This window comes from Bos taurus, chromosome 8 (assembly GCF_002263795.3).
Source record: "Bos taurus isolate L1 Dominette 01449 registration number 42190680 breed Hereford chromosome 8, ARS-UCD2.0, whole genome shotgun sequence".
NCBI classification, from domain to species: domain Eukaryota; kingdom Metazoa; phylum Chordata; class Mammalia; order Artiodactyla; family Bovidae; genus Bos; species Bos taurus.
In genome coordinates, this window is record NC_037335.1 from 98,851,293 (window position 1) to 98,871,824 (window position 20,532).

Here is a 20,532-nt window from a genome sequence, read left to right on the forward strand (position 1 = left end):
ACTTCAGTACTCTTGCCTGGAAAACCCCATGGGTGGAAGAGCCTGGTAGGCTGCAGTCCATGGGGTCGCTAAGAGTCGGACACGACTGAGCGACTTCACTTTCACTTTTCACTTTCATGCATTGGAGAAGGAACTGACAACCCACTCCAGTGTTCTTGCCTGGAGAATCCCAGGGATGGGGGAGCCTGGTGGGCTGCAGTCTATGGGGTCACACAGAGTCGGACATGACTGAAGCAACTTAGCAGCAACAGCAAAAAGGTGGAGGGATACCACCAAAATGTAAATGAAGTGATGATGTATTATTGCAGGTATGATACGACTTTTATTTGGTATTTTTTAATTGATAATTCCTAAAAATTCTAAAATAAATAGCATGCTTTAAAGTACGGAGTTGGTATGACAAGATAATACTTCTTTTTTATAAAACCCGTATTTTCATTATTTTTCCCTTTTTTGCTTCCTAGTTAACCAACTAGGCTACTTTGTTCTCAGTGTTTCAGGAAAGGTATGTTATAACCAAACACAGAAAATTAAGATTAAAAAAACAAAGATGCAGATGATGGACGCTGGAGCCACACTTGCCAGGCCCACCACGCTCTAGTGGCAGGCCACAGGTGGGGCATTAAACCGACCTGCACATGTTTCTTCATCTGTGCAATAGGGCACTGGCTACCTTACAAAGTTTTTGTGAGAATTAACTGTGGACGCATATACGAAGTGCTCAGAACCATGTCTGGCATTGAGTAAGCTCCCCTTTGGAAGAAAAGTAATGACCAATCTAGACAGCATATTAAAAAGCAGACACATTACTTTGCCAGCAAAGGTCCATCTAGTCAAAGCTATGGTTTTTCCAGTGGTCATGTATGGATGTGAGAATTGTACTATAAAGAAAGCTGAGTGCCGAAGAATTGATGCTTTTGAACTATGGTGTTGGAGAAGACTCTTGAGAGTCCCTTGGACTGCAAGGAGATCAAACCAGTCAATCCTAAAGGAAATCAGTGCTGAATATTCATTGGAAGGACTGATGCTGAAGCTCCAATACTTTGGCCACCTGATGAGAAGAACTGATTCACTGGAAAAGACCCTGATGCTGGGAAAGATTGAAGGCAGGAGAAGGGGACAACAGAGGATGAGATGGTTGGATGGCATCACCGACTCGATGGACACGAGTTTGAGCAGGCTCTGGGAGTTGGTGATGAACAGGGAAGCCTGGGTTGCTACAGTCCATGGTGTCACAAAGAGTTGGACACGACTTAATGACTGAACAACAGCGACCACTCCAATTAAGCCAAGAACTCTGACTGCAGAATCCACCTCCCACAACCAATTCTGTCCTACCGCCCTTAAGCGCTGTCTCTGGAGGTTTCTGCCGCTGGAGCTACATCATATGTTGTTCTTTTACTGTAGATTAATTCTGTCTTTTTCTCCTTCAAATTCAACTTCATAGGTTAAACTTATACATGTAATCTCTGAAGATCAAGGTCAAGAGCAGACAGAGCAGACACTAGCAGTACAGCGGAGGCACCAAAACCATTTATGCACTGTGTACGCTCTAGCACGCCACTTACCCTCTCTGTGCCTCGATCTCCTTATACTGTATGTACAATGAGGCTGTTAATAGGAACTACCTAACTCATAGGGTTGTGAGAAATCAGTGAGCTAAGCCATGTGAAGTGCTTACATCATAATGTACACGGTCAGTCTACTTTGAAAACATGCTATGTGCAAGCCAGACCCCAACGGCCACACATTCTGTACGACTCCATTTATATGAAATATCTAGAGTTGGCAAATCCACAGAGACAGAAAACGGGTTAGTGGCTGCCAGAGGCTGGGAAGAGGGGAGAAAGGAGGATGAATGCTTACTTAGGTTCAGAGGTCATGACAAGGCTCTGGAGCTAGACTGTGGTAATGGTTGCCTAACATTGTGAGTGAGTGTGATGGAATGGTTAACACTTTATCTGCATTTCACCAAAATAAAAACTTTTGCAAAACAATAAGTCAATTTATTACTTGGTTTTTGTAAGTAATATAAATAATTACAATTATTACTCAAATTACTACATGAACCACTACCATGGCATGGGATGTACTAAGTCCCCCACAAGGCAAAACATGAGCGGGAATACCATAGGGTACAAGCAGGGTGGGGGTTTGGGACAAGCTTCACAGACACGGTGGCATCTGAAATGGGTCCTGAGAGACAACTGGACCCTTATGAGATAAGAATCAGCCAAGAAGAAAGGGAATGAACAGCAAAGGTACAAAGTGTGAGGGTGGGGCAGCCACCCTCAGGGTGAGGGTGAGAACCATGAGGGTGGCAGCCTTGGGGAAGAACTGGGGAGACTGGAATGCCAAGTCTGGAAAGGGTTTTACATCCGGTGCTCTCACTTACTGCGGGGTGTTGGGCAGAAACCTTGCTGCTGAACTTTTTACAAAACTGGAATGCCCACAGTTCTGTCACAGAGGTGCTACGAGGATTAAATAAAGCCACAAAAGGCGAAAGCTTCATCTCAACCTAAAACTCTACACAAACATAAGGGACGTGACTGTGCAGAGAACACTGCCCCTCAAACACAGCGGCACGTGGCATTCCACTGGTGACTGGGGCCCTCTGGGGTAGAGGCTGCGGGTGGAGCAGGTTCCCTGGCAGAGCCAGGAAGTAAGCAGCGACAGGGTGAATGAAGGCTGGAACACAGTACACAGCCCACCAGAGTAGCCAGACCACGCAGATGCCGGGGAGGGGAGTCGGGGGTGGTCCTTTAACCCTGACATCCTTAGCACACTGACCCGGGCTACCAAGGCAACGTGAGGGGCCAGATGTGCACTGTGAATCAATTACAACTCCACTTCCCACCCCAAATGAGCTCCTTCGAAGCAGGGCCCACATTTTCGATCATTTCATATTCCTTGCATGGGGTCTTACACACACTAGTTGATCTCTCTCTGCTTTTGTATTTTGATCTTATGTTTTGCTGTGGGTTTGTGTGTGTGTGTGTTTTTAAATTTGTTATTTTGTACTGGAGTATAGTTGACTTACAACGTTGTGTTAGTTTCAGGTGTACAGCAAAGTGATTTAATTACACACATACACATAGCTATTCTTTTTCAGGTTCTATTTCCCATACAGGTCATCACAGATATTGAGTAAAGTTCCCTGTGTTATACAGTAGGTCCTTGCTGATGATCTACTTTATATAAAGTACTGTGCGTATGTTAACCCCAACCTCCTGTTTATCCCTTCCCCCACCTTTACTCATAAGTTTGTTTTCTAAGTTTAAGAGTCTCATTCTGCTTTGTAAATAAGATCACCGGTATCATTTTTTACTGGGGTTTTTAACGAATACATGAAACAGATGGCATAAAGCAGAGCTCGTCAGTAAACAGAATGAACTTCAGCTCTCTCGAAAACTCATCTGTGTGGCCGTGCTCGTCCTGTGAAGTGAGTTAATAAGATAAATGACACATAACAGTAATCCAAGTACACGCAATGCTTTTCTTTTCTGAAGACGGCACATAATTTTTGGATTTTTCTTCGGAAGCCTTTTTAATGAAGAGGAGCTATCACCATAGCTTTGAGAACAAAGCTAAATGCTTCTGGACTTCAAAGTCAGTCAGTCCTATGCAGAATACTGAAGCATCCCGAATAAATGTTTCTGACCTTGGACTGCCTGGCTCCCACTGAAACATCCCACATACAGATTCCCTCCTCTTAGCTCCCTCCCCCCAGTTCCCCTGGGATCTGCCACTCCAGCCTGTGTGCAGGGACAGGAGCCAGTCTCCAGCCAGCTGGGCCCCTCCCTGGACTCTGACCCCCGCTGTCACTGCCACCCAATACAGACTGCAGCTCACTGGGCAGGTGGCTTGGGCCTTGGGCCCCAGCAAACAGGAGCCATCAAAGGACTGGAATGGGCTGCCAGGGAGTGCTCTGGGTTAATAACTAACCCTCAAGCACCTTTACAGTGTATCAGGCTTTCCTGGATGAAGCCCACGGCTGTTTCACAGGCAGATGCCAGAGCGGGCAGTTTCTTCTGGGCCCTGGGGAGAACCACAGGTGAGTCTGGGAACAGGAAGGGGGACCTCGGAGAGGCGAAGAGGTCTACCTCGGTCACTGGGCTGCCGAGAGGAGGAGCCAGGAGGCGCTTGCAGGAAACTGCTCTTATTACATGCTAATTACTGCTCATTTGCCACAGGTGAGCAGCCTCTGGCTGTGGAACAGCAGGCGTGCTCCAAGGCAAAGACCTGCCACCCCAGAATGACGCTCTGGACCACGTGGCTTTCAAGTGTTTCTTTAGGAGTAAAACCGAGCGGTTCCCACTGCCCTGCCATCTGTTCCACCTCCTTTCTCTCTGCAGTGTTCAAGTTCATTGACTCTACTCCTAAAAATGTCTGCAGGCACCTCTGGCCAGGAGACGGAGAGAAAGGGCTCACGGGGTGAGCTCACGGGGTGGGGGTGGGGGGCAGTGGAGGGGAGATGTTCCGGTAGAATGTAAAGGAACCCAAACAGGAGTAAGATACAGAAAAAGAGAACCTCAAGGTCAAGTGTTGGTCACCCACTCATGTCCGACTCTTTGCAGCCCCATGGGCTGTAAACTACCAGGCTCCTCTGTCCAGACAAGAATACTGTGGTGGGTTGCCATTCCCTTCTCCAGAGGATATTCCCCAACCAGGGATCAAACCCTGGTCTCCTGCATTGCAGGCAGATTCTTTACTGTCTAAGCCACCGGGGGAGACATTCAAAACTACACTTATGGAGCTGATGAAGAACCAGAACAAAAAGATACTCTTTTAATCAAATCTACTGAACACTTCTCAAAGATGAGGAATCTGGAGCTTTTCAAAGAAGCAACATCCAATGAAAGATAGGATACCTAGGCTCACAGGCAGGGGCTGAACAGGAGGAGGAATCCTGCAAGTATTATCTCAAGCCTCAGCGCCTTTGCATATGCTGACTGGCCACCAGAAAAGCTATTCTCCACTGTCCTCAGAACTCAAAGCTTTCTGAAATTTTCTGGTTGCCCATCTTTCCCCTCCCAGTCCTCCCACCTTAGCCCTTTCTTTAAGCTTATTTGAATTTCCCCGGGGCACTTTTCACACCAGGTGTAATGACTTGTCTCCACTCAAGCTTCTCAAGGACAAGGAACTTGCCTCACTGTTTTCTGTGTGCTGAGTCAGATGCTTTAAGTGATGCTTGTATCAACTGTACCTCTGGGGAACCAAATGTTGAGGATGCCATCGAGGAAATCCACAGTGGGAAACTCTAAGACAGATGGCTCACTCCTTCAACAAATGGGGAAGAAAAGGAGGGGAGAAGGGAAAACTCCAGATTAAGAGCTTTAGCTAAATTGTGGGGCAGAGAAAAAGGAGATGATGTTGGTCAAAGAACACAAACTTCAGTTATAAAATAAATAAGTTCTGGGATCTAAATGACAGCGTGATGATGCAATAGTTAATTATAATGTAGAGTGTCCCTGAAATCTGCCAAGATACACACACAAATGGTGACCAGAAAAGTGATGGATATGTTAATTACCTCAATGTGCAGTAACCATTTCACAATGCAGATGTATATCAAATCAACATGCTTTATATCTCAAATAAATAGCATTTTTATTTGTCAATTATGCCTCAATAAAGCAAGAGAAAATAACATTTCAAAAAACTCTTAAAGAGCTTCAGATAGATAATCAACCAAACACACTCAAAGGACCTTGGTGTGACAACCAAATAAGACAATCTGAACACTGACTATATATCTGAGACTAAAAGACAACTATTAATTATTTTTAGGTGTTGTGATAATATTGTGAATATTTTTTAGAAAACACAGCCCTTATCTTTTAGATAACTAGGATTTTGTTTTGGAATTTTTTTTAAAAGAATCAGGAAGGAACAGATATAAGAATACCAGTGAAAAGAGAGGGGCCACATTAATAAGTGATGAAGTTTAACACCGGGTACCTAGGTTATGTTCGTTATATGATGGGTACTTGGGGCTCTCTCTGCTTTTGACTGCACTTAAAATTTCAATGAATACAAACTGGAAGGAAAGTAGGCAGAAGTGAATGAAGACTACACATCCCGCAACTGCTCACCAGCAGCAACAGACTTCAGCTAATTCACAGCGAAAGGGAAGATGGAACGTGCATTCCCACTTAGGGAGGAAAGGCAAGGGGGACTTACATGGACGCGTTCTCCCTTGTTCCACTGAGGTGAGCTCAGAAGAGGAAGTGGGTAGGGAGACAACCTCGTCAAGGCCAGCAGAGAAAGGAGCCGAACACAATGAGAAAAATATAACCCAACTAAAAACCAGGCAAACATCATAGAACACAGCATACCAGGAGGAAATACATTCATGGTCCATAAACACGCAAAGATCCTCAACCCATCAACAACTGGGAAAAAGTGAAGACTACAGTGAGTTGCCACTAACTCCCGCAAGACCGGTAAAATAAAACAGAAAAGCTGCCCAACGCCCAGGGCTGAAGAATGGATTAGCAGACGCTTTTATGTACTGCAGGGACTCTGGAAAACAATTTCATATGATCTTAAAAGGCCCTGCCTGCCGCCCTCCCAGCGACGGGTACATACCCAGGAGAGATGCTGGCTTGCAAACGTGCACCAGGAGACCAATTTCAGGAGGTTCAAAGCGCCATTTTTTCCCCTAATAGCTCCGAACTGAAATCATCCCAAATGTCCACCGACAAAGGATAAATATATTCGGGTATATTCATACAGCACGGCAAGAAGTCCAGCCATCTCATCAATATGGATAAACTTCACAGACACAATATTGAGTGAAAAATCCATATACTATAAAGTTCACAAACATGCAGGACGAACAGTCTATCTTTTAGGGAAACACACACATGAGGCAAACCCATCAAAAAAGGAATGAGATAAACTTTAGGGGTGGGGGAAGGGAAGGCAATTAGGGAGGGAACGTGGGTGGGGAATTAACAGCACTGGTGAGGCTCTTTGTTCTTAAGCTGGGTGGAAGGTACAAGGATGTTTGTTACATTACTTAATTTTTTTAGTATTTATTTATTTACTTATTTGGCAGCACGGGTCTTAGTTGCGACACGTGGGATTGTCCATCTTCACTGCAGGACATGTGGGATCTAGTTTCCCGAGGGGGGATGGAACCTGGGCCCCCTGCATTGCGAATGTGGAGTCTTAGCCACTGGACCACCAGGGAAGTCCCTGCTGCTGCTGCTAAGTCGCTTCAGTCATGTCTGACTCTGTGCAACCCCACAGACGGCAGCCCACGAGGCTCCCCCATCCCTGGGATTCTCCAGGCAAGAACACTGGAATGGGTTGCCATTTCCTTTTCCAATGTATGAAAGTGAAAAGTGAAAGTGAAGTCGCTCAGTCGTGTCCGACTTTTCTTTTAAACCAGTCATATTACAGATACTCTTTTGTATCTGTATTTCATCATTAAAAGATTTAAAGACTGACTGGACAGAGGACTTGCCAACACTGAGCAACTCTGACAAAAGACCAGACAACCTGGGAGAAGGATTAGCAAGAAAAGGAAGAGTCCCAGGTGAGAGGAGCCAGGATGCCAAGGACAAAACCCCGAGGGGTGGGTGGAGGACATCCAAGTCTCTGATGGCAGTGCCATCAGTGAACGGCAGGGCAGAGTTAGGAAGGCCCAGACATGAAGAAAAGTCTGTAACTCGGATGAATGGGTCAACAAACTGTGGCATGTCTGCACACTGGAGTATCATTCAGCCTTTAAAAAGCTGACCCATGCTACCACCTGGATGGACCTTGAAGACATTATGCTAAGTGAAAGAAGCCAGACACAAAAGGACAAGGACGGTATGACTCCACTTACGGGAGGTAGCTGGAGGAGTCAGATTCCTAGAGACAGAAAGCGGACTAGAGGCTGCCAGGGGTACGGGGAAGGAGGAATGGGGAGTTCGAGTTTACTGGACATGGCTTTAGTTGGGGATGATGAAAATGTTCTGGAGATGAACAGCGGTCATCTTGCATAACAATGTGCACATACTTTGAAGTGTACACCTAAAAATGGTTAAAATGGTCAATTTTATGCTACTTACGTATTATCACAGTTTTAAAAATCCATATTTCAAAGAAGGTGCAGCTGAGCAAGCAAGCTGGAAGGATAAAGGAGAGATGCTACCAAGCCTACCTCAAGCCCCTTGAACACACATAAGACATGACACAGATGACAAGAGCGTTCAGGCATGAAGTGGGCATGGAAGAGGCACCACAGAGCCAAGGGAGGCTGACCCTGCAGGCACCCGAGGAACCGGGCGGTCCACATCCCCCTGGCAGGGCCAGCTTCCCTGGGCGATTCTGCCCCTGGGACCCGGCTCAGTGCCGGGAAACAAAGACACTCCAGATGACCCCATGGGTGGCACAGGGCCCTGGGGATATCACCCTCCAGTTCACAACTTCTAGAAGGAAATGCTGGGCACTCAGCCAACTGTGACACTGGGGGAAAGAACCTACAAGACATGCTGAGAAATGGTAGACAGAACCCGAATGCCAGAGATGCTGTAAAGCAAAGAGGTTCAGCAAAGGCAGGGCAGTTTACGGCAGGAAATTCTAACCTGTCAAAGGACAAAAGATTCTGACCTTCCCTGGGAGTTCCAGAGAGCACACCTTTCATGGGCTAGGGGTAGAGCACTAAAGAATGGGTCAGGAAACCCAGATTCAATTCTGGCTCCACCCTACTTACAGCTGAGTGGCCTTGAGACCTGCGTAAAGGGGATAACAACACTTTCCCAGATGGTAGCAATTAAGGGAAGTTAACACCGATTCTGCAAGCCTCGGGGGTAGGAGAGTCAACAGGCAAGATACCAAGTGCTCTGAGTGACAACCTTCAACCCCAAGAGACAGGTAGGAACAGGTATTATTACACACACACACATACACACAAACTTCTTTAAGTAATTCAGAATAAGCCAAAAAGAAGGGACCAAACTGGGTGAAAAGTATGTCTGGAAGGCTTGGGTAAGAGGAAAAAAGGTTTTTTTTTTACATAAAAACAGTATATAAAAGGCTGCACACCATGTTTATAAACATGTATGCAAAAGCCCAAAGACTGAAGGGAGCGGTGAAACCAACCAGTTGCTATGCAGCAGGATGGGAATATATAAAATGTTTCTCTCTGTGATAATTTTAGTGTTGTTCTATTAAACACTTACTTTTTTAAAATGTTGCCTATTACCAAACTCAGCGTTGAAGAATTATGGGCCTCAAACCAGAAGGCCCTCTGGTTGAAACCACACTCACCCAGTATGACTTACAGGTGTGAATTCCATGCATGGGAACCCCAAGTGGCCTGGAAAGGGGGCCACCGTTCTGAGGCTCCGGGTCCCCATCAACCCTGGGGCAGGCTCCTCCCACCCCCACTCCTCCCAGACCCAGTCCGGGTCAGACGACCTTCCCGACACAAACCTCCTCTAGCCCGAAGCTACAGTCTGCCTTACTATGTGACACCGGTGGGGTTTTTTAAATCAGTCTGCTGGGCCCTGATTCTCCCCTCTCACAAATAAGGTATAACAACAGTAACCACCAAAAGAGGTTTGGTAAGGATTCAAGTCACTTAAGCACTTAGCATAGTATCAGCACACTGTGATCCCCTGACTCTTACCAGCTTGAGACCCTCCTCTGTGCTTCAGAGGTTGCTCACTCACTCCTTCAAGATTTGGGGGCTCAGCCGGCGCTCACAATCATCCCTAATCACAAGGAGCTGGAAGCCCAGCCAGTGCCGTTTCCTGGCTCTCATCCTCCCTGTATTTGCACCTGCTGCTTCATCCACTGAATGCCTTCTGAGCAACTCTTAACAGCAGAACCTCCTAGGCAACCTTCCGGACAACTCAGTGTCACTCAGGGCATTGAACCTTCTCCAAATCTAGCCCACCGTTCCATGGCTCACCCCCTCACCACCCCTCGTGGGGTTCCGAGTTATCTCCTGACACTGTCTCCCCGCTTCTAGACTGGAACTCTCTCCCCTGTCCTATCCCCTCCCAACGCTTCATGCGGGGTAAATGCACAACCAGTCTTGGGTGACTGAAAGCACTGGCCAAACAAAAACATTGTGGGAAACAAAAATAAGCCAGAAATTAAAATCAAGTGGGACTAGTGAGATACATCCAGTGTCGAGAGAAGCTGAAGAGGCTGCAGGATGAGATGAGAGACCCTGGGGCAGAGGAGGCACTCCTGGGATGCTGCAGGGTTACCCACCCATCTATGCCACATCAGCCCCGGCTGGGAGCAGGGCCTGAGCTCCCTGGGCAGGTGGGAGCCTCCCCAAAGCAGGTGTTCAGAACACAAGCCTCAGATGCAAGGGGAGTCTGTGGCCACATCAATGGGACCTCTAAGCTGCCAGGAAGCAAAGGTGATTGGTGGGGAAGGGCTCCAAGGATGAGGACCCCACTCCTTACCCAGGCATTAGGTAGCGTACAGCTCAGATGGCCACAGGGAGCTCCCCGCCCCAGCTAAGGATCCCAGGGGCTGTAAAGTAGTAGGGGCAGAAGGGTCCCACCCTAAAGAGGCCCAAACTTGGGGTCTAGCTCCCTATTCAATTGTGCTGTAGAGGTGGGGAAAGAGACTTTACTGTCATCAACCCATATAAATTCATCGTTTTAAATAACATATTCAGAACTAAAAACAAAGAGAAAAGTACAGATGGACACACACACACACCACAGTTTTAAAAGTGGTTATCTCTGATGAGATTTTAGATGTTTTTAACTTCTCCTCCATCTCTATATTTTCTAATCTTTCTGCTGCCAACGTGTTCTCCTGTGAAATGCAAGTGGGGGAGGAAAACACATGCCAACCACCAAAAAAAAAAAAAAACCCACCAAGATGAATCAGCAGCTGACCCTGCCTGCAGGCAGCTGCCATGGGCCCGAGGAGGAAGCCCCGGTGCAAAGAACCAGATTCCTGCAGAAGAAACACTCTGGGCAGCATGGAGAAAGATGGGACACGGGTTTTGAGGACAAGTTGTGGGTGGAGGATTTCTGCGGTGATGGAGTGGAGTTTTTTCTAAGTCCCTATGCAAGAATGTAGGAGAAAGGCTATCTCCCTGTATCACCGACCCGACTCCCACCACAATCTTTTGCTATTTCAGAATTAAACAGACCTGCGCCTTCATCCACAACAGTGCACTAGAGACAGAACTCAGTGAGGTTATACATGTGAAAGCTCTTAACCAGTTAATATTTGTTCTGTCCTGGACTTGTGCAGGGTCATGTTCCTGGTGCTGGAGAGGCTGGCAGACACCCCCACCCTGCATATTAACACCGACAATCCGGCAAGTGAGGAACCGGAGTTAAGCGAGGGCACCTCTGTCCCACTTGGGATGGTCACCATCCACCTCTCCTGCCTTCTCCTCTTCCCCACCTGCCCTCCTTTGAAAACAAAGGTATGTTTTAAAAATACATAAACCCATGACACAGTCATCCGAGGGCCCCCACGGCCTCATTCATAGTCCAGGATGGGTGCGAGCAGGGTAAGCCCTGGAGGGCCACCTTGAGTCATTACCAGCCCTCACAAGGAGGAAAAAGCAGCCGCCTGAAGTCTGGGATAAGGCAGGGTGTTCATGGCATCAGGGACCTCAGGAGTGAGTGGAGATGAGGAGCTGCCTTCTCATGGGTCTTATGTGGTCCTCCATTTCTTCCCACACCTGAGAGTGAAGATACCCCTGTCCTCCAAGTTAGACCCCACTCCTCACTTCCCCCACACTCAATCAACAGCCCCACCTCCGGGAACGCACCAGCACTCAGTCCCTTCTCCACCCCAGGCCCTCATCACCCTTCACCTGGATTACTGCACAGCGGAACTGTCTCCAGAGAGGGAATGGTCCCCATTCCCTCTCCCAGCCCAACCTTCACTCTGGGGTGGCAAAGATGGGCTCCCTAAAGTGCAGGTGTGAGCCTACCAACCCCCAGCTTGGAGGCTGCTGCTCCCATCCTCATTGTCTGAAGCCCTTTTTAATGCACAGTGCGGCTGCCCTCTGCTCTCACAGTTCAGAGCCAGTGTTTTTCAAAGGGTGTGACTTGCATGCCCAAGGTACCGATTCAAAGTCCAGCTTCCTAAACTAATCAGAAATTCTGCAGGTGAGCTCTGCACAGCTGAACTGGAGACAAGAAAATCCCAGATGCACTCTTTGTGTACACTGAAGTTAGAGAACCCTTTTGCTGGAGTTTCCCGTTGTTTAGGTAAATGCCCAGAACATATCTGGCCCCCTGCCATGATGCTGTGTTAGGACTCGGGCCAGCCACCTTACTGCTGATCCTACACATCTCAAAGGCGAGAGTGGTTCCCAAAGATGCACCTGACTCCTCCTCACTGAGTGACCAAGGGAGTCACTTTATATCCCCAGGCCTCTGTGTTCCATACATACGATGGGTGGATATGTGTTGTCTAGGGTCCCTTCTAAAAAATACGATCTTCATGTTGTATCATGTATGTTCTGTTGGGTCTGAGGTTCCAGTCCTGAAACTCTAAGGACCGGCATTTTTCTATCTGGGGGTGTAAGTGGGGGGTGAAAAGTGAAAGTGTTAGTAACTTAGTCCGACTCTTTGCAGCCCCATGGACTATAGCCCACCACGCTCCTCTGTCCATAGGATTCTCCAGGCAAGGACACTAGAGTGGGCTGCCCTTCCCTTCTCCAGGAGATCTTCCTGACCCAGGGATTGAACCTAGATCTCCTGCACTATAGATGGATTCATTACCATTTGAGCCACCAGGGAGTAGGCGTGGGAGGGTAGCATTCTTTTCTCATTCGAAGTGAAACTTTTATAAAGCATCTCTCTTACTACAGCCAGTTTTCAATTTCCAATAAGGGAGAGCCAAGCAACGCTTAGCCTTCCTGGCATGGCTTTTTTTTTTTTAGGCCAAGCCACGCGGCTTATGGGATCTTAGTTCCCTGACCAGGGATCAAACCCAGGCCCTTGGCAGTGAAAGTTCAGAGTTCTAACCACTGGACCACCAGGGATTCCTACCCTTTTTTTTTTTTTTTAATGTTCATTTCTAGAAAATTTCCCAATCCCTTTTCATAGGCCAAAGAGGAGGCACAGAGATGTGTGTGAGATGACAGCCGACCAGCAACCCTTCAGCACCCTGCTGCTTCCTAAGGCCTTTTCATATCCTTTTAGACATATAATCCTCCCATTTTAAAGACCAGAAAATCAAGGTTCAAGGATGGCGCAGCCAGACTGCGCAACTCAAACGTGCACATTCCCACCCTGAAACTCTCTGTGCTTGCCCTGTACCACCCAAGTCCACACTGAGCTCAGAGACGGTGAGAGCAGCTGCGCCAAACCCCCTACTGGCCAACGAGGCATGCCCTGCAGGGCATGGGAGGGAGCGCTAACCAGCCAGCCACACCCCTTCCTGGCTCTCCACACGGAGCTGCTGGAAGCCTGCGCATGCAAGGGAGGGGGGAGACGGGGCTGAGCAACAGCCGCACGAGCAAAAGCGATGCCAGGGATTTAGTCAACAGAGAGCTAATATGAGTCAACAGCGGGTGCCGCTGCCAAACACACTAATGGGATCTTCAGCGGCATTAACAGAAGGGAAGAGTCTGGGGCAGGCCGAGGGAGTCCTGCCCTGCTGGCCAGACCACACCTGAGGGCTGGGGCCTGCCCTCGGAGGGGGACGCACCTTCTGAGCCAGCACCCAGGTTTCTGAAGAGGAATGGCTCTGGAGGGGCACTCTGGCCTGTATGGTGGGCCAAGGCCTCCTCTGGGAGCTGGGCTGGCACAGGAAGCCCACTCCAGATTGCCCATTATAGATGGATTCTTTTTTTCCCCCAAAGATCCTGATGCACAACAAAGCTTAAGAACACACAGGCGTGCCAGAGGATGAGACCCACCACCTGGGGAAGGGGGCTCCAGGCTCCATCAGGGAAGCATCACTGGAGAAGACAATTACAGCTGCTTCTTCCTTTGTTATATATAACAGCGGGGCCGTGGCATGGCCAAGAAGTGGCTGACTCCCTGAAACAACAGGGAGTCTAAAAATGCATAAGGGGCACTGGATTTGAGATCCTAGAGCCACAAGAATCAAAGTCTCCAGGAAGTCCTCCTGATTCATCCATCCCCAGCACCCTATCTGGTGAGCCTGTGAGCTCAGCATCACTTACAGGAAAAAGACACACTGCTGCCTGCGTTTCTCAAGGGCCTCAAGGCCACCTCTCATTCACCTTTGGGTCCACAGCCCAGCTGAAAACCAAGGTGCCCCAGCACAATCCCACTGAGGGCCTTGTGTTTGAGGCACTTCTGGAACACAGGCCTCCTGACTAGGGCTAATAAAACGGCTTATGACAATGCCTGAGCATGGTTAGTATGCTGAGCGGAGAATGCATGACGCTACCACCACCAGAGAGTTTTAATTACAAAAGAGCCATAGTTAGCCTGGCAAGTGTGCTTTGTGCCCGAGCAAGTGACTGGAGACAGAAAATCCAGCTTAGGGAGATGGCGGTCAAAGGTAAATCCGGTGTACCAGGCCGCAAAGCCATCCCAGGGCCCAAGAAGTGGTAAAAATTCAGGAATGCAGGAGACGAGAATAATGACCAGGGGGACTAAATGCCAAAAAAGGACAGCATAAAAAGTGAGCCTGGTGAAATGGGGCTGAGAAGGAGCACAGATGCTACAGCTTTATGGAGACCCGGCTGCTTGGAGCCCATGCTGTAACTGAGAGTTCGTTACTGGCACTGAAACTCTGAAGATGACTGTGGGAGACTGTGATGCAGCTCTCACACAGAATAAATCTTCCAGTCAATGAGCTGTGCTCACTGGTGAATTCTCCATCTTTCCTCCCCAAGCAAGGGCACAGATGACCAAAGCCAACATTTGCTCTGGACCTGCCTTTGGGCGGCACATATACATTATATGCATGTCTATATAAATAAAATTGGAGGTTCACTAAATAACATCTTAAGGCATCCCATTGGACGTCCCTGGTGATACAGTGGGTAAGAATCCGCCTGCCAATGCAAGGAACACAAGTTCGATCTCTGGTCTGGGAAGATCCCATATGCCGCAGAGCAACTAAACCCCTATGCCATAACTACTGAAGCCCGTGCGCCTAGAGCCTGTGCTCCCCAACAAAAGACGCCACCGCAGCTAGAAGCCGGCACACCGCAAGTGAAGAGCAGCCCCCTCCCCGCACTGCTCTCTCTGCAACTAGATAAAAACCCAAGCAGCAGGTAAGACCCAATGTAACCCCAAAATAAATAATAAATAAAAATTTTTTTTTACAAAAAGGAAAGAAATCTGCCATTGTAAGAAAACCTAGTTAATTCTTCTGTCAAGTAGCCTTTAATTAAGTGAAGAAACCTTTAGGATGCAAAACCTGCCTCCCCCACGCTAGGCCAGGGCTCCACCAGCTGAGGTAAGTCAGCCTTTGCATCCCAACCTGTTCATCTGGGTACCTGTTTGGGTCTATTCACCACGCATGCATTTTTACTGGGTTTGCATTTTTCATCTCAGGAACACCACTTAAACCTGTCGCAGAAACCTGACAGAAGCAATACATTTTATAAACGAATCATCTTGGGGGAACAGACAAGAAAATCATCAGCAGTGAGCGTTGTCAAAGTTCCCAACCAGAGCATTCCTTTCGCAGATCTGAGATGCAGAACGCGCCACATCCTCTCCACACACCAGCTGCCCGCTCCAGAAGCAACCCACTCACCTCTCCTCCACTCGGCTCGGCCCGCCCCCCTCCCCTTTTTCAAGCCTCCTCTCCCAGCTGAATAAAAAGCTGGAGAGCCCAGTCTTGGAAAAACAGTAACATTTTAATACTATTTTAAAGACAACTGCTCTGAGCACTGGAATGTTGGCTCCTTTTCCATGAATAAAAAGGCCCCCGAAGGGTATTATCGTAAAAAAATGATATCCTATGGAGAGCACCAGGAACCACAAAAATAAAATCGCCATAAACTGAAACTGTCTCAAAATTAAACCTAACACAAGGAAACATTAAACCGCAGGCCAGGCAGACTCTGATTTTCCCATCTAAAACCCTTACAGGTTCCCAGCCAGTTCTCTCCTGACGTCCAATTTCCCCCACCCGAGGAGGTCTGAACGCTTTCTTTAGAAGTCCCGGTATGTTATTCCGCCCGCCCCGCTTGAAACCCTCGGGACGATCTGTAACATTCATCTAAAGCTCAACCGTTACTGTGTCCTCAGTCACACCCAAAGATTCCCAAAGGCAACGTCTGCCGCAGCACCGGGTGCACAGTAGGCGCCCCACTAATGTGCGGATTCGATCTGATCAGATCTGGCCCCTTGGGCTAGGAAGACCCGCTGGTGGCCGGACGCCCTGGCGGGGATAGCAGCGCCAGCCGAGCTCTCCGCTGCAGGGGGCGGGGTGCAACCACCTGTGGGCGGGTGGCCCGGGCTGAGGCCGCGGCGCAGCCGCCCTGGGGTGCCTCCGTGGCTCCACGCACAGTCCCCGGGGAAAGTCCGGCGCCCCAGGCCCGGGGGCCGACTCCCAGCGGCCCAGAAGGGGGCTCTGCCGCTGCAAAGTTGACCCGATCAGCGAGAGTAGATTCTCGAGTTAGCTCCCAAGTCGCCCAACCCCCTGTGAAGCAGCGGGCCAGAGGGGCTGTTTAGGATGGGATGAAGGGGTGGGGAGCGCCCAGATGGGGACTGGAGAGAGCAGAAATACTCCCCTGACTCCCCCCCAAACTTGGGGCACCTGCCGGCCAGCAGGCGAGGGGGCTTCTCCTCCCCTGCCTTCCCACCACGGCCTGGTGGCGAGTCTGTGGGGGCAAGCGGGCTACCCCGGGGCAGCCCCGCCTTGTTTTGACATTCTCTAAACGACAGCCCAGCACCAAGAAGGCCGCTGCAGGCACCTCAGGGACCGAAGGGGAACAACAGTCACCCGCGCCAGGGGGCGGGGACTTGGGACTTGAGGGGGCGCGGGCCAGGGATGGGGGCCCCCGGAAGAGACCAGAATGGGGTGGCCGGAGAGGGAACAGGACTAGGAAAGCGCGCAGAAGGGGGAGGGGATCCCGGAGAGGTACAAGGGGAGCTCCCCAGAGGGGAGCATCGGGGGAAGGGAACTGCCCCACGAGCCCCGGGGTGCCAGTGGCCCGGACCGGCTCCGTCACTCACCGGCAGGTCCACGCTCACTTCGGTACCGTCGAGCAGGAAGACGCGGCAGTAGAGGGTGGCCTTGGAGGCTCCGGCGGCAGAGATGTGCACGGCCGCGCCGCCCGTGAGCAGGGGCCCGCCGCCGGCCGGGAACACGCTGCCCCCGGGCGCGGCGGGCAGCGTGGAGACAGCGGCGGCCGGGCCCCCCCGCGGGCCCCCGTCGCGCTCGTCCCCCAGCCCGGCGGCCCCGCGCCCTGCCGCGCCCCGCGCGTAGCGCTGCATGGAGCGGCGGCCAAAGGTCCGGCGCAGAAACCGCAGCATCCTGGCTGGGGGCGTCCCCTGCCTCCGCCCCCTGCGCCGCTGCCGCTGCGCCGCCGCCCGGGAGTGCCCCGCGACGCCGTCAGTGCCAGCGCCCGCCCGCGCCTCCTCCCGCCGGCTGCGGCCCGGGGCTCGCTCCCGCCGAGGCCGAGGCCGCGCTCCGGATGCCTCCGGGGAGCGCCGGCCCGGCCAGCGCCGACTGCGAGTGGCCGCGGGCGGGAGGGCGCGCTCGGGGCGGCCAGGCAGCCGTCCCGCCGCCGCCTCCGCCGCCACGCGCTCTGCCGGGCCGGCGGCCTGCGCTCGCGGCCGAGGGGCTGCTCCCGACGGCCGGCCGCGGGCGGCCCGGGGGGCTGCGGGGAGCGCGGGGGCGGGCTGCCGGCTGCTCCCGCGCCGCGAGCCGGCCGAGGGCCAGCCGGAGCAGGGCGCCTGCGTGCTCCTGGCGCGCTCGCTCCCACTCGCCGCGCCCGGGCCCGAGGAGGCCCCGCCGAGTACCGGCTCCCCAGGCGCCTTTTCCTGCGCCCGCAGCCCCCGCCTCCCACCTGGGAGGCTGCACCTCCAGCCGCCGCCGCCGCCGCCGCCGCCGCCGCCGCCGCCGGGACTGCAGCACGCCCTCCTCCCTCCGGGCTGCGCCGGGTATTTGCAAACCGAGTCTGTGCTGCCCCCTGCCGGCCCGAGCGCCCCCTGCTGCTGTAGGTGTGCTCACGTGTGTACACGTAGGTGAGCACACACGTGTTTCCGGCGCCCTGAGCCCTGAAGACCCCGAGAGTCTCCCCTTGCCTAGTTTGTAAACCTGGGCTGCATGCCCTCAGGGGAGCCATGCCCGAGAGGCCAGAAAGAAAAACGCAGGAAGCGAAGGCCCTGCCAGGCCCTCAGTTTCCCCTTCTGGAAAAGGATGGGGGTGGACTAGGTAATCTACCAGGTCCCCACAACTGAAGTTCTGTCAGTTGAAAATCTCAGAGCTGAAAGAGCCCTTTCTGCTATTCCAGTCCTATGGACACATTCCAGATAAGGAAATTGAGGCCAGGCTAGGAGACGTGTACTTTCCCAATGGACTACGCAGAGAAACACTTTTCCTCAAGGAACTCGTGTCCAGTATGGAGGAAGTGTGCGTGCGTGTGTGCTCAGTCGCTCAGTCCTGTCCGACTCTTTGCCATCCACAGAGGCCTGCATAAATAGCCACAACTTTTAAGAGTAGTAAGGGCTGAAGAAGTTACTGAGAAGCAGAGTAGAACTGAGGCGTTAGGAGGTAGTCTATGAGGATACACGGAGAATATTGGAGGCAAAGGAAATGTTTATAAACAATGCCCCCCAGGTATACAAGTTCAGGGACTGGTTCAAGAAGAAGTGGGTTGTCCATTGTGGTTGAAAGAAGGTCAGGCCTCTTGAGAACAGCACTACTTTGCTTCTGTGTGTGCCTGACACTGTGCTAAGCCCTTCTCATTCATCATCTCCTAAATCCTCAGGACAGCCTGGTTCCATAAATGGTTTTATCCCCATTGTACGGAGGAGGAAATTGAAGCTTAGAGAGCTTAAGAGACTTGCTCCAGATTTCATTTCAAATAGGGGCTCGTTTGCTGGGATTTAAAGCTGTTGCTCCTAACCACTGCCAGGCTGGGGCATGTGGCATGATTGGCAAGCAGTGGTGGTTTCTGAGAGACCTGGACAGAGGCAGTGGCCACAGCAAAGGGGAAAGAGAAAGAGAAGGATGAATTCAGGAGGTATTCCAAAATCGACGTTTACTGAGGATCAGGCACGGTCTTAGGTGATTTCATGGATGGTATTTTCATTACCCTCATTCTAACCTTTCTAGATAGTTCTGTTTATCCCCATTGACTTAGGTGGAGTTTGGAGCTTAGAGAAGTAACATCCTTGCCTGAGGTCTCAGAGCTCCTGAGTGGCAGCAGCCAGTGCCCTCCCCTGTTGCCTGATGTTTCTCTTACGACTCTACAGGGATCTACCTGGTGACAGTGTATTCTGAGGGGGCACCTGCAGTCAGGCTTCCAATACCCACTCTGCTCCTCTCCCCACCCCCACCCCCACTGCCAAGACTTAATAGAATACTGTCAGCAAACGTGTTCAAAGGGGACCCAGTCTGCTTACGGTTTATAAGGGTAGCCCATTTCCTACTCTATAGCCCAGAAGTGCTCTGGTAGACTGAATAATGGCCCTCTGAAGATGTTCACATCTCAGTCCCCAGAACCTGTTCCTGAATATGTTCCTGTACATGGCATAAGGGACTTCACAGATATTCCTTATAAATTCAGAAATTTGAGGTGGGGAGGTTATCCTGGGTTATCTGGGTAGGACCAATATAATCACAAAGGCCCTTGTAAAAAGGAGACAGGGGAGTCGGAGACAAAGAAAGTGATGTGGCGGTGGGAGCAGAAGTCAGAGCAATGCGTCCAGGAGTCAAGGAGTGCAGGCAGAGGCTGGAGGCTGGAATCTGGAAGAGGCACGGAACAGATTATCCTGTATATTTTAGAAGGAACACAGCCTTGGTTTTTAATGCAGCCTGTAAAATCTGACTCTGACTTCTGACCTTCAGAACTGTAAGATAATGCACTTGTGTTTTAAACCCCTAAGGTGATGGTGATTTATTCCAGCAGTGATAAGGAGACTCATACAAGTGCAGGGTTAAATCATGTTAGGTTGGTACACTACATTTTCCCAAGCCTCTTGGCATTGTCACAGTGCCATCCCTCTCAAAGGAACTGTCATTCAGTTTCTACGTATCCTCTGTCCTTCTCTCCACTAAATGCTGAGCTCCATGAAGAGTTTTTTTCTTATTCATCACTGTATCCCCACCCAGCACCTAGCCTGCTGCCTGACAAATAATCAGCATTCAATAAATGCTTGTTGAATGAATGCAGGATCAGATTTCATTGTCGTAATAGCCCGTGGGGTAAGTATTGCTTTTGCCTTTTAGAAATGGAGAAAATGAAAGTTGGAGTAGAGTCCAGACTCACACTCACCTCTCCTGACTCCAGCTCCCAAGTGCTACTGACAATACCATGTCATATCTAGATTGCGTTCATTTTACCTGTACCTTCTCTGTCCTGGGCACCGTCACCTCACTGATTGAATGGATCTCATTCAGTCTTCATCCCGATAGTGATTTTTAAAA

General features: G+C 50.5%; 1 protein-coding gene across 10 annotated transcripts in view; it reads right to left on the minus strand.

The window, feature by feature from the left end:
* Positions 1-17,478, minus strand: part of EPB41L4B (erythrocyte membrane protein band 4.1 like 4B) — a 138,391-nt gene extending 120,913 nt beyond the window's left edge. For 3 of the 10 annotated variants that reach the window (XM_024996319.2, XM_024996315.2, XM_024996314.2), the window contains exon 1: positions 17,112-17,476. In XM_024996319.2, the coding sequence (XP_024852087.1) occupies positions 17,112-17,411 (300 nt within the window). In that variant the 5' untranslated portion in view covers positions 17,412-17,476. Of the gene's footprint in view, positions 1-17,111 lie in introns of all 10 variants that reach the window. The other 7 variants (XM_024996312.2, XM_024996313.2, XM_024996311.2 and 4 more) reach the window with 6 other exon arrangements.
* Positions 17,479-20,532: the final 3,054 nt, after the last annotated feature.